The sequence below is a fragment of the Haemorhous mexicanus genome, chromosome 14 (assembly GCF_027477595.1).
Source record: "Haemorhous mexicanus isolate bHaeMex1 chromosome 14, bHaeMex1.pri, whole genome shotgun sequence".
NCBI lineage: Eukaryota > Metazoa > Chordata > Aves > Passeriformes > Fringillidae > Haemorhous > Haemorhous mexicanus.
In genome coordinates, this window is record NC_082354.1 from 9,728,336 (window position 1) to 9,742,449 (window position 14,114).

A 14,114-nucleotide genomic window follows, 5' to 3' on the forward strand; every position below is an offset into this window, starting at 1 on the left:
TCAATAGTATTTTCAAACAACACACTACCTTTTTTAGGATTCAGAACCTTTCAAACTATTGAGCAAGCTGTCACCACTTTCTGGCTTCCTGTTATGTTGCCATTTCTGGACTCAAAGGTTACCTCATTGAACTTGTACCACAGCAGAACACAAGACCAGAAGAAATAAGGTAACTTAAAAAAGGTATCTTTAGAAAACAAATTGTCAGTTACCCAGTTTTAAGGCTTTTCATTTCAACACAATAGCTGCAATGTTCACTACTATAGCTGGACGCCACCCATTCAGAGCAGTAACAAATGAAATATATATTTGGCTGGTTTTAACTGTTTGATCCACACCGAAAGCTCTCACACAAGCCAGTATGAGCAGACCAGTGTCACAGGGTCACACATCCCAACTATCCCCAAACAATATAACCCAGAACGCTTCTGCCGAGAGCCTGAACCAGCAGCACCTTTAGTACCATCAACTTGCATGAATCCTGCAAAACTACCCCGCCTGTCTTTGAAGAAACCAGCAAAAGGCTTCAAGCCTTTTTTCCTCTCTTTAATGGAAACACACAGACACTTATTTCGCTTTTACAAGCTGGAGAGCGGGTATGCTACAGAACGTACAGGGTTTGCGCACTTTTGAGCAATCAGAAAGGAACTCCAATTGCTACTCTGTTACTAAAGCAAAGCAACACCACTGACACTTCTGTAGATTTCAGGGGTAACTCTCTGCATCTTTTGGTATAGAGAAAGAGGTTTTAACATACTTAGTTTAAACACGTTAAGTGCAACATACTCTCATCCAGAAGAGACACACTGATCAACCTACGCCCTTCCCTTTTAATCTTTTACCTCGTTTCGCGATTTGTAAAACAGAAAACTATGATATTTCGGGAAATGTTCGAAATTTTTAAGCGGTTGTAGTCCACAAGATGCACGGAAGGACTAAACAGTGCTTTAAAAAAATTTAAATTCTGCCTTGCAACCTTTTCCGCAGGTGTCGGACTAATGAGCACCACTGTATCCAGAGCACAAGAGCTAAGCAGCTCTCACCGGGAACAGCACATGAGGTTGGAATATTTTTGCTCCCCGGGCGCGGCCGGGTGTTACAAAGCTCGCTCCCTCCACGTGGAAAATAAGTTCTGGAGATCACACCAGTCAGGTCCACCCAGATTCACTCGACACCCCCCTCCAGGTACAAGCGGCCGGCTCTCCCCTCTCCCCCGCCCGTGGCCGTCGGGCTGCCCCGAGCTCGGAGCTCCAACTCCGGGCCCACCCGGCCGGCTCCTACTCACAGTCCAGGTGCTTCTTCTTGGGGCCCATCACCTCGTGGGTCGTCGCCTTGCACACAGCCTTGGCGACGGCCGAGCCGGTCACGCTGTGCTGCGCCGCCGTGATGCGGTCGGTGATCGACTGTCCCGACATCATCGCCGCGGCCCTGGCGGCGGCTCCGCCGCGTCCCCCCGCAAGGCCGGGACGGCGGCTCCCCCGCGGCCGGGGGCGAGCGCAGCCTCCCGGAGGAAGGGCGCCGGCGGCTCCCTCCGGTAGGAGCGCTCGCCGGGCTCCCCCTCAGCGGCTCCTGTCGGCGGCCGCCGCCGCCGGGGCTCTTCCCGCTGCTCCGCGGAGCGGCGGCGGTGATCGCTCGGCTCCCGGCACCGCTCGGCGCTGCCGCCTCCGCCCGCGGGTGCGCCCGGCTTTCCCTTTCACATTACGCTCACAGACAAAATGGCGGCGGCCGCGGCGTCAGGTGACCGCGCGCCCGCCCCGCTCCCGCCCCGCCGCTGCCGAGCGGGGCCGAGGCCCGGCTGGGTCGGGGCCGGGAGAGGAGCGAGAGCGGAACGGGGCAGGGAGCGGGGCAGGACCCGAGGCCGCTCCTCCACGCCGGGCCTCAGGTGTCCGCGGGCGGTGGGACCCGCCCCCCCGCAGCAGCGAGGCGCTCCGTGACTCGCCGCCCCCGGCACCGAAAATCACAGAATGAGCTTAGATGGAATAGACCTGTGCGATCATTGATCCCAGGCTGTGACCGAGCACCACCGTGTCAACCAGGGCACTGAGTCTTTTCTTAAACACCTCAGGGTCGGTCACACCCCCACCTCCCTGGGCAGCCTATTCCAGTGTCTAATCACCTTTTCTGTGAAGAAATTCCTGCTAATGCCCAACCTAAACCTCCCCTGGTACAGCTGGAGACTATGATCTCTCGTTCTGTCACTATCTGCGTGGGAGACGAGGCCGCTCCCCAGCCCGCTCCAGCCTCCTTTGAGGTAATCGCCCGCCGGCTCTTTGTTTGTGGGTGGGTGTGAATGACAGGCGGGACGGGCAGGGCCCTCACGGCGAGGGGCGGCGGGACAAGCACCCGCGCGGAGCGGGGACCGAGGGGAATGGTCGAGATGAGATTTTCATCACAGATCACAACAGTTTGGGGTGGAAGGAACCTCTGGGACAGTCTAGTTCCACCTACCTGCCATGGGCAGGGACACCTGCTAGATGCGGTTACACTAGTTTTTGTGGTGATGAGTTTTCTCTTGGGGACTTTACTTTCAGAAGCAACGTCTGGGGAGAAAAAAAAAAAAAAGAGCCCAACTTCCCATGCTGAGCCTGTTTCAAGGGGCTGTAGAAGAATTTAGGTTGGAAAAGACCTCTGAGCTCATTGAGTCAAACCCTTAACCTGGCACTGCCAAGCCCACCACTAAAACCTGTCACCAAGTGGTGCCACATTTACCTGTCCAGGGCTGGTGACTCCACCACTGTCCTGCGGAGCCTGCTCCTGGGCTTGACAACGCTTTTGGTGAGGAAATTTTTCCTACTATCCAATCTAAACCTCCCTGGCACAATTGGAGGCTAATTGCTCTTGTCCTGTCACTTGTGGCCTGGGAGAAGAGATGAAACCCCAGCCTGGATGCCATGGAGCACTACTCACCTTCAGGACAACAACAAACCACTGCTGGGTTCTCAAAACCTTTCCAGCTACTGATACCAGCACAACCCTGTGAGGGCTGCCATGAGGGAAATCCATCCCAGCCAGACCCAGAGCTGTGACAAAAGAATGCAGCACCACTACTACTCAGTCAGAGCAAACATTTCCTAAGCCATTCCACGGTGGAGTGTTTTTTAACTTCTGCATTTATAGTACACTAATATAAGTGTGAACACTCATACAAACAGAAGATAGAACACAGCAATAGTTATTTTTACTTTGAAGTAAAAATACAAAAAGTAAGGAGAGTAAAAAGTAGGCAGTTGAATATGAGTGTTATAAACAAAAATCTAGCAGCTTCTGACAGTCAACTCATATTTTAGGGTGCTGATTAAAACTGTATTGCTTAAATTATCCCTAAACTGAAATACACCATAAATATGTGGGTAGACTGCCACAACACCAACCGTTTTCTATTGCAGTACACATATAAAAGCACTAAAGCAGGAAACACTTGCACTCACAGTACTGTGTATTTCACTAGTACCTAAAACTTTTATCTTTTCATAATATATGTATGATATAGAAGGTGTTTCTTAGGTGCTTCAGCATATTCCTTATTGATCATGACAGGGAACAAGGACTACTGAAATATCTTCTTACCAACTTATGCTGCATACTTAAACCATTTTTGTACCCAGCACAAAGGTTTATACATTCTTATTAACTAATATCCCCTGTCCTTTAACAGACACTCCCATTCTGTAGGTTTCTTCTACTCCTCCAAATGTTCATAAGATCAGGCTGTAGTTTGAGCCCATCTTTCAAGATGGGTGCTCAGGGCAGGAGAAGCAGCATGTGAAGTTCTTGGGCACCAACACCAGCTTGGTTTGTGTCATCATTGCAGTCACTCAATGCCTTGTGAAACTCCCTCTTTTTCAGCCCAATTCATTCCTGGTGGTTGCTCCCACTGTGGTGACTGTGTAGTGTTCACCTTGCTATCTTCATGGCTGTGAACAGAACAGTCCAGAACATTGCCAGGACCTGCCATATCAAAACCCAGCCATAACCCTCTCTGCCAGGGGGATTTAACTTGATTGCAGCACGTTTCACATCCATATATGACCACTGTGGTGGCCTCCATGATCAGGTCCCCTCCTCGACCAAGAGCCCATCTGTATATTCAGCTGGAGGAATGGAGAAAAAATTAAAATTGAATATCAGTACACAGCACAACCCTATGAGGGCTGCTGTGGGGAAGATCAACTCCATTCCAGCCAGACCAAATAAATGTGAAGAGAACAACAAAGGCGAGCAGGGTCAGCATCAGAGATGTCTCTTTTGATACCATTGAAAAACAAAATAACACTGAACAAATATTAGTGAATGAACTGGGGTGTGTAATGTCGTGAATGAAGGATTTCTATAGACCTAAGGGCAGAAATGCATTAATACATGGTCACTGATACTAAATTATTGAACATTTCCTGTGCTGGGAAAAGTTACAACCTCTTCAGTCTCACTGGCAGCAGGCAATTTCCAGCTGCCTTATTTTTGTTATAAAGCTTGTAGTTTCTGAGGAAAAAGTGATTTTGAATCTTCAAAGCCTGAGGGAACATCAAAACAGTAAGAAAAGAAGAGATGGAAAGATTAAATACACATTACAAATGTCTACATCTCTTTGGGCCTGTCTAAACAGGGAAGTTCTTTTGCAATAAAAGAGGGTGTGAGCTGAGGCACAGCAGCCATTCTGTACTACCTCCTTCCCCAGCAGGGACTCACTTATTTTATTCTGTTTTAGAAAGCCTAAATTCCACATAAAAGTGCCTGAGTTGAGTGTTTCCCTTAGCCATAGTTCTGTCTTTACTCCATGTGCTGGTCAGGCCCAAATCTGAGTTCAAATGTCCCTCTTCAGTCAGTGCACTGACTTACTCTGGGTTCAGGCCATCCTATGCATATCCTGGATGTCTGCAGGTAGAATCACAGAATCATTTAGGTTGGAAATGACCTTTAAGATCATTAAGTCCAGCCCTTAACCCAGTATTGCCACAGCCACCACCAAACCATGTCTCCAAGTACCACATCTACCCAGCTTTTAAATATCTCCAGGGATGATGCCTCCACCACTGCCCTGGGCAACCTGTTCCAATGCTTGACAACCCTTTTGGCAAAGAAATTTTTCCCTATATCAAACCTGAACCTCCTCTGGCACAACTTGAGGCTATTTCCTCTTGTCCTGTCCCTTGTTACTTGGAGGAAGAAACTGCCCTTCAGGCCCTGATGTCTGCCCAGGCTAATGCAAAAAGCCTTGCTCATGGCCACTCTCCTGCACCTATGCTTTAGTTCATTTTAGTAAAGATGAAAAGTGGAAATTATATGTACAATTTACATCTCATTCATTTTGCTGCCTTCTGTTTACTATAGGGCAGGTAATGAAGGCATCACACAGGAAATGTGGTCCAGGCTTGGATGCATATAAATAGTGCTTGGGGATAGTGGAGGGAGTGGATGGTTCTGGGCTTCTGCCATGGCTGAATGACTCAGATGGTTTTCCAGGGAAATGAGTATTTTACCAATGAGTAGTGAGCATGCTGCAGGCTGACTCTACCTACAGCCCCGGGAATGCAAACAGTTTAGCAGCAGGTTTGTCAATAAATACCATCTGCTCAGTAGCACTGAATCCAAAATAGAGCACAACCTACCTTTCTGGAGGCTGTTGTTTTGCTGATAGAGTTAAGATAAAAATCACAACTCAATTATTTTTTTTTAATACTTCGATTGGCATCTGAAATTATAAAACTAAATGTATTCAGGCTTGTTCAATCCCAGTTTAAACCCAGGAGAGTTAAAATGTTGTCATTAGCATTTTTCCTGGTGGCCAGTAAGACATCTGCATGGAGGAGTGAGCTCTAAACAAGGCTGCTTCTTTCACAGTTCAGGCACTGAAATGTCTGAGAAACACCTTGATTCCACACTGCCTGCAAGGGAAGGAAACAAACCATGGCAGCAGCAGAGATGGGACTCCTGGGGGCTGAGATGGGGCTTGAGGCTGATTTTCTGATCCAGCACTCCAGTCATGAGCAATGAGTCAATCCTTGTCCCAGCCTTTCTCTGTACAGGGGCACCAAGAGTTCTTCTTGACTCCCAGTTTTCCATGAGCTTTGCCGAAGCAGAGTGTTTTGGGAATCTTGACTGCTGTCAGGCGTGGTTAAAATTGGATGAGGAGGTTTCTGGGAGAGAAACAAGGTGTCACCATAATTTATAAAGCCTAATACCAGAAGGAGTTTCAATGTTAGTTAATTAATTCTTACCTAAACAGAGACATGACAGGAAAAAACTCCACACACTGTTGTCCAACTTGGATTTATGGGTACCATATTCTGCCAGTCTCTTTTAAAGATCTTTTTTTCCCTCTCTCTGGGTTGTAAAATGTTGGTAAGAAATTGAGCTCCAGAACTGGGACCCTCTATAGCTGGATTCATTCAAACCTTGCAAATCTGCAAAATGTAAGAAAATCAGATCACGAGCCCCTTCCTCCAGGACCTCACTTCAAGAGACCCTGACTAGTTACTAAGTTTGTCTCAGGGCTGGTTTTGGAGCCCACAAGATGCAAAAATTGTACACAATCCCTGGGCCTTTAAGCCCCTTTTCCAAGCACCCTGCAGACATGATATTTATACTGAACAGTGTAGGAATGCTAAAGCCACACACTGGTTGTCACCTCTTCTGTCACATGAGGGAAGAAGGTCTCACTTCCTCTATCCCTTCCATTCAGCCCCTGACAAGGGACAGAGATTGGGGCAGGACTTGGCCCTGGAAGCTGTCTCTCCTCTTCCCAGCCATCTCCAACTTCTGCCTCTCAAACTTGACTGCTGGTGAAGTTTGAACTTTTAATTTGCTGGCTTTGTATAGAGAAGAGAGAAAAGAAAGAGGAAAAGAAAGAAAGGGAAGGAAAAACTAATCTGGAGTTATGCCACAGTTGCAAAAAGTGCTGGGAGGCAGAAAGGCAGAACTCCTGTGGCTCCCGTTGCAGCAGCTGGTTGCTGTTCCTGCCCTTAGGCTCCTCGTGTTCTTTGCAGGTGTATGGCTGTCAATAACAACAGATTTGAGAAGATTTCTGATTTATTTCTGAAGTACTTCCCTATGAAAGAGTTTCTGTTTGGTGAAGAAGCTGTTCTGGTTCCATCTACTGAGCAATTGACCAAAGTTCATGGAAGTCTCCTTTGCCTGACTTCTCTGTTTAACAAATTCAATGGTTTTTTAAAAGGGAAAACAAAATAAATACTACAATATGATGCAATTGGTGTAATATAATTATTCCTGGTTTGGTCTGTTACTTCCTGAGTAGGTTTATGAGAAGGGTTTTGAAAAGCAGGACCTGAGTACAGTATCTCATACAAATTTAGGATTGAGATTTAGGCTTGGAGGATCAGTCTTGGTTAAAGGGGGAGGGTTCAGTTTTGGCTTTGGGACTGTCCCAGGACAAACCCTGTTTATTTTCCAGAACCATATGTGTGTGTGTGTGTGTCTGTGTGTCTGTGTGTGTGTCTGTGTCCACTGAGCAATTCTGATACAGACAGGCACTGCTGGTGTTAGCAGACACTTAAGGAGGTGTAATTCTCACCTGAGGAAATGGCATGGCTGCCCTGCTCCAAACATTTCAGAGGGCTTGTGTTGACAGGTGACCAGTGTATTCATTCATTGTTTCCACCACCTTGGGGTTCATTCCAGGGGCCTGTCTGTGAGAGGGGACTCAGGGTGATAAGACAGGGTATGAGGCAGGTGCTGGAGCTATTTTGGAAGCCTCAGAGATTGCAGCTTGGAGAACCCTTGGTCAGGACCAGGAGAGCCATTCCCTGCCCTTACACTTATAATTTTAACTATAGACTAGATAAAACCTGCAGTAGCAAGAAAGCTAAAATCATCAGCCTAATAAAATTATACAAATTGTGGACTAAAGCAGATTCCCAATGTTTCTATCCCTGCCAAGGAAAAGGAGCATACCTGGCTTGGGGGAAAAGGATCTGGGTGTTGGGGGGGGGGGTGGTGGGCTGTGCCATGGCAACAGAGGAAGGAGCTAGCAGCACAGCCTCCAAAAAAAAAAAAAAAAACACTGCCAATGGAAATCAATCCTGTATTAAAATCAGTTTAAAGCACTCCTGGAAATTACAGCCCATCAGGCATTAGTTTCATACCAAATAAATAAATGGCCACAAAAAATAACAATAAAAATGAGGCATTTGGCTAAGCAGGAATAAAGAGGGACAAAGCTGCAGATACTTATAAAGGAAAATCTTCCATTTCAGTTCCTTAAGTGTGTCAGTGAAATGGAAGATAAGGTCAGCACATACCTTTTATCTAGAGTTGCAAAAAAAACCCCTGAACAAAACAGAAAAAGGCTTGGACAAATGAGCTTAGGCACTTGTGAGATGCCATCAAGGGATCTCACTGTGTTACTAAGTGCTCATAAGCCTCTGAAAAGCTGATCCTGAAAGGGAGACACAGAATTAGATGCAAACAGTAGAATTACAAGTATTTTGAAATTGAAATGCTTGTTTGCAATACCTTGCTGATAGAAGAAGTACCAAGTCAATGACACTGAAACACGGTGGTTTTGAAATTCTCCAAGAGATGGATTTTTTTGAATGTGGGATTAATTTTTTTAATACAAACTGAAATAAACCAAATAAAGATACTTGAATTTAGAATTTAGCACAAGCACTAAGAATTTAACCAAAAATGGGGTGTTCACAGAGGTAATTGAGAGGCTCTAGAGACAGATGAGAGGCTGGTCACAGTGGAGGAAGGAGCCTGAGCTGGTGTTGCAGCAGGTACTGTCAGATGGAGTGGCTCCCACTGTACACAACCTGCCTTTGCCACTTGTCCTTTTGCCTGTGCTGTGGGAAATGCTGCATCCAAAAAGCAGCCCCATGTGCCACAGAACTAATAAATGAATGAAGGGATAATTTTCAATGGGTTTATGCTGGGGGACTGGCAGACTGAGTTCTCCAAGGCTGCAGCACAACTCAGTTGCTTAAAAGACATCAGAGAAGCCACACACTGCAAGTGTTCTAACCACAGGAAAAACTCAAATGGAAGTTCATGCTTTACTAAGCACCAGTGAATCCACATGAGAGAGAAACCTTAAGTGAAGAGTGGATTTTCTGGTGTCTAATAGCCACTGACTCCCAATCAAGTTTTTTTTCCCAGGGTTTAATTCATTCTCTTGCCTCTTTTGGTTTTTTTTTCAGCCTGATTACCTGATCTCACAAAATTTGCAAGCAAGACATTTACTTCTTTGAAAATAAGGTGGGTTCAAGAATTACTGGGGAGAGGATGGATGGAGTGTGATCTTACAGGAAAATGCTGAAAATCAGATCCCATCAGCCTGGCAGGGCCGGGAGGAGCTGCTGTGCTGAGAGTGCAGATGAGAGCTGAGCGTGGTATTTTTAGAAAGTCAGCCAAGCAGAGAGTACCACGTTCCTTTCTGTGCTCTTCCCTTCTTTTTACACAAGCCATCATCATCCCAGAGGTGAGAATGGGTGTACCAAGTATCAGCTATAAAATAGCTTGTTTCATGAGGTAGCATTGCTAGCTAGAGAGGTGAAGTTTTGTTATCCACCACATTGCCTGGGAGGGAAAAAAACATCAAGGGCTGGACAAGTTTCAGGGCACAAGAATGCTGTGCACAGGACAGTGCCCTGTGCTCCATAGGCAGCTGGCACAAGGATCCTCTGGCTGCTGCTGAAAGCCCTGTGGCCAAATTGCATGCACATTTCCAAAGTGTGGAACACAGACATGTTAACAGCACAAGCCTGTGCATGTGCTTTGCTCTCAGCAAGCATGGGTTTATTTCACCTCTTTTTGTGATCAGCTAAAATAAAAATGTTTATTAGCTGCCCGTTGTTATTACTTTCACAGCTATGAAATGACTTTTGCATTACAATCAGTTGCTTTGGCTCCTATTGTTTTTTGAAGTGTTAAGGTTGTGCAGGCTGAGAGTGTGCAGGCAGTGACAGAGACATCTGCTTGCTGAAAAGCCATTTGCTTGGTTTCCAACTACACCATCCTGCCTATTCAACAAAATCCCCTCTTCCCCTGGGTTTCATCATCCCTACACCCTTAAATATCACAGCACAACCCCAGTCTTGCTTTTTGCAAGAATTCTCCTTCTGTGTATAAAATTAATCAGCAAAAATGGAAAGGGAGTACTGGCAACCCCTCACAAATCCCCACTTCTGACAGGTTTTTCTCTGATGAATGCAAGTGTGGGTGGGGTTTAGTATGCAAGCACACACAGAATCTTGGTGATGGATGAACCTTCCATTCCTCATACAGTGGTGGGGTTGGTGTTACAGAGCAATGCAGCCACAGGCACTGGGCTCTGCAGTGTCATGGAAAGAGTCTTTTTCTGCACCCAGCAGAATGTGCACCAGAGAAGGTGATGGTAGTTTTTGTGTCCCTGCTTGAGGGGAGCAGCAAAACCCCACTTGAGAACTGATGGTGGCAGCATGGCCACAGCAGGGCTACCTGTGAATTGAGCTCATGAAGGAAATGGCATCACTTTCTTCCTCAGGCAGCAACTGAGAAGGGCCTGGGGCTGTGAGGGCGGCAGAGGCAGCCAGAGAGGGTGTTCATTGCAAACACCATCAGCTGGGCCATCCTTCACCAGGGTTTCACCCACCCCTGGAGGCCGTGGGTTTGGAGTGGCGGTCAGTGGGCCAACATCTGACCAGGATTAACTGTGATGGGTGTTCCTGGGGCTTGGATATCTCTGAGTCTGGCCTAGGAACACCACCCACCATGGGGTGTCTGGGGAACCATCCAGCAACCACACAAATGCCCATGCTAGAGGGTAAAGGCAACTATATTAACATGGACAGTTTTCTGCCTGCTTCAGAAGGTAAAACATGGCAAAAATTACAAAACCAGGGACTGCAATGATTCTTGCATGCAAAACTGTCGTGGAGTGAACTGCCATGGTGCAGCCTGGGGCCCTCCACCTTAAAGGCTCTGGGTGTTGGCAGGTTCCCACCCCGTGGCTGGTGCACCCTGCTCTGCTGGGCACAGCCTGATACTGCTGGTTATCTCCCTGGGACAAGGAGCCCAAGACACTGGAGGGGAGATGTTTGTACCAAGGCCTTTCCAGCTCATGTAGTACTCACACCTCTGTCGTGCTGTGTGCCAGAACCCTGTGACAGCAGCACTGGCACTGCTGGTGTTGAGGAGCTGCAGAGTTGGTGTCACCAGTTCCGAGTTCTGCAGTAGAGGCCACTTCTATATGACCAATATTGCAATGGATCTCACAGATAGCATGGAGTGAACCTGGCTGTAGCCATCCCTCACTGACCTGATCAGGAGCAGAGTTGTTACAGGTGACTGCACCTTATTTGTCTTAACCAACCCTTAAAAGCCTGACCCCAGGATCCACAGCATGGGCTCAGGCCCACATGACACTGAGAGCATGAGAGAGCACATTTCCCATAGCAATAAATACAGTTGAAAGCTGAAGTCACCATGGCTGGAATTTTGCACCATCTCTGTCACAGCCCAAGCTGCTGGTGGTCACACTGCCCCCGGGCAGCTCTGCATGGGAGAGGTGACAGGGAAAACTGGCATTTTCTTGTCCCTTTCCCAGGCAGCACAGGGAGCTGCTGGAGTGGGCATGGTCTCCAAGGTTTAGGTGTGCACAGGCATGGCAGAGCAGGCACTGGGCAGCAAGGCAGACACAGAAATGGAAACTCTGGTCTTCCCTCAGGAGCAGTGCAGCTCCAGGCCAGCCCCCACATGCCTCTGTGTCCCAGTGTAAGAGGCAGATGTCTTCTGCTTCTTGTACATAGATGTGTCCTCAAGCTATATATAGATACACATTATAGAGATAAAAATCTTTTATACAGATAGAGGGCTGCTTGCTTTTTAGTTCCAGCATGTACTGTTCCACTGGCAGCTCCTCAGGGCTGGGAGTCTTTCAGATGGGTTGTGAAGTGAAGAAGAAGCACATAAGGAAGGTGTCTGACAGCCTGAGACATGGGGAGGAGGAAGTGAGCCCTGCCTGAAGGGTGTCCTTGAGCTCTGTCCTTTGTGTCTAACTTGGTGGCACAAACAACAACCCATACGAGAAATTCTGGCTTTGGTAAATCCAAGTTGCTCAGCCTTAGTAGAAGCAGACTGGACATCATGGACCTTGGCAGTGGACACCGTGGGGCTGGGAACAGGCAAGGGGAGCTATGATTCTACAGCCAATTTAACATCAGCCGAAACAGCATGTGGACTGGTTTTGTTACCAAGCAGTCAATGAAAAATGCCCTTTTATGAGAAATAATCCAGGTGAATTCCTTTAACTTGAGGGCCTGAGTCCTAGATTTCCCCTCAAGCTTTGCCTAAGGCTCTAGGAGTTACTGCTGGACTTGTTTCCCTGTGCTGTGGACACACTTGGGTGTGCAGGGAGCAGGAGGAATACAGCTGAACTTGATCCACTTCAGTATCATCAGCAGCAAAATGTGGTCTGTGGTAACAGCATTTTATTTATTTTCCTAAGAAGTGCTATCTTCAGCACTGAGGCGAAACATCTATTTGGAGGTTTCCGTTAAAATGACTCCAAACAACAGCTTGAGATCAACTACTTCCCCCTGAAAGGATTCACAAGTTAAGATGGAAGATTGGCATTTCAGGTGGCAGTGGAAGCTGCTCCTCTTCTCTGCCTTGGTAGCAGCAGGGGTTGGATTTGGGCTCACTGCACCCCCAGGTCTTGGCTGCAAGGACAAGAGAGAGATACTGGCTAAAAGAAATCCACTGGCTCTCGCTCCCCTCTGGCTTTGCCTTGTGACTCTTCCTGAGGTTTGTGTCACGGATGCAGTGACACACTTCACCTGCAAGAGAGAAGTAGCAACATGGCAAGGTATGCTTGACTACTTACTGCAGAGAGGACAGGTCAGCCAGAAGTGTCAGGGAGACCCTCCTGTTGAGACACAAGGTTCCAGAAGGCCCCCTTGCATTCTGAACTCCTTTCTCAGGGGCGTCTGTGCAGCTGTATCCAGACATAGACACAAACTTGGTCAGTGGTTTAAGTCTGAAGGACTGTACATGCCCAAGCAATTCTGTGTATCACTTAGCTAAGATTTCAAAGTTTCAGCACACTTATTCCTAATTCACTTCTTCTGGTAGGACAAGGATTCTCTCAGCCTTGAGGAGAAGGTGTTCCTCCTCAAGGGCAGCTCTAGTCCTGCAGCCTGCTCTGATGCAGGAAAGCTCAACAGGCATTGGGCTGCCTACTATTTATGGAGGAAGATGACTGACTTATGGTCATATTTACATACCAGCTGTATTTTGGTTGGCACATGCCCAGGCAGCCCTCAGCTGTTGAGCAAGAGGAATGGCCCTTAGCTATTGACATTATTTGTCTTCCCACAGTCCAAAACCATCTCAGCCACGACTGGTGGCTATTGCTTAAGCAGAAAGTGGGGAAGCTCATCACCATGGCTGCCTATTAAAAAAAAAGCTATCACAGCACAAAGTATATTCCAAGACTACTGAAAGTCCTTGCCAGCACCAAGTGCTTTCTTTCACCAAAGTATTCTCCTTTTTTCCTCCCCTCTGCTGTTGGGGTGATGGCCACCAGGCCACTCATGATGTGAACAGCAGATAAGGATTCTCTCCAGACCTTTTGAAGGACAGATATTTACATGTTTCCCAAGCCAAAATAAAAGGTGATGGTTGGGGATGCGAAAGTTTTGTTCCCCTGAGTTCTCACCCATGTAGCCACAGCCATCTTTGGACACCTTGTGCCCACCCTAAAGCTACTGCCAACCCCTCACCAAAGTGGGATTGAATGCACTGGTGTCTCCTGGGCTGTAATCTCCCAGTGGAAGCAGCAGGCAGGCACTGGGCACAGCAGGGTAGGGTTTGCATTTTGCTCAGCACTGTCTCACCCTGTGCCTTGCAGCTTTCCTCACTGGGATTCCCCTGCCTGCCCTGCCCTTGGCCCTTTGTACTGGGGGGGTTGATGGGGAAGGGAAGCAATCATCTCCCCAGTGAAGTGGCCAGATCACAATTTTACAAACAGGTTGCTCAATCCTGGGCTGGAGTTACTGATCCCATCTCACACAGACTCTGCAGCACCAGGAAGCCTTTGTGTCAAGGTTTTCCAAGCAGAGGGCTCTGCTTGGCTGCAGTGCAAGTGTCAGAGTTACCAGAGAAATCTGATTTTTAAG

General features: G+C 47.6%; 1 protein-coding gene and 2 long non-coding RNA genes across 10 annotated transcripts in view; 1 reads left to right on the plus strand and 2 right to left on the minus strand.

Moving 5' to 3' along the window:
* Nucleotides 1-1,720, minus strand: part of LOC132333668 (phosphatidylinositol-binding clathrin assembly protein-like) — a 29,186-nt gene extending 27,466 nt beyond the window's left edge. For 3 of the 7 annotated variants that reach the window (XM_059858982.1, XM_059858980.1, XM_059858978.1), the window contains exon 1: nucleotides 1,286-1,720. In XM_059858982.1, coding sequence (XP_059714965.1) covers nucleotides 1,286-1,418 — 133 coding nt within the window. In that variant the 5' untranslated portion in view covers nucleotides 1,419-1,720. The remainder of the gene's footprint in view (nucleotides 1-1,285) is intronic. The other 4 variants (XM_059858984.1, XM_059858981.1, XM_059858979.1 and 1 more) reach the window with 2 other exon arrangements.
* A 61-nt stretch (nucleotides 1,721-1,781) lies between these two features.
* Nucleotides 1,782-7,199, plus strand: LOC132333673 (uncharacterized). The gene is made up of 2 exons (XR_009488231.1): nucleotides 1,782-2,251; nucleotides 6,984-7,199. It is a non-coding gene; the product is annotated as an uncharacterized LOC132333673 (long non-coding RNA).
* Nucleotides 3,107-13,166, minus strand: LOC132333672 (uncharacterized). 2 transcript variants are annotated; one of them, XR_009488230.1, is made up of 4 exons: nucleotides 12,821-13,166; nucleotides 6,216-6,401; nucleotides 5,607-6,134; nucleotides 3,107-4,091 (listed from the first exon to the last, which is right to left on the minus strand). It is a non-coding gene; the product is annotated as an uncharacterized LOC132333672 (long non-coding RNA). The 2 variants fall into 2 exon arrangements; XR_009488229.1 differs by having other exon boundaries at nucleotides 3,107-6,134.
* Between the last annotated feature and the right edge of the window lie 948 nt (nucleotides 13,167-14,114).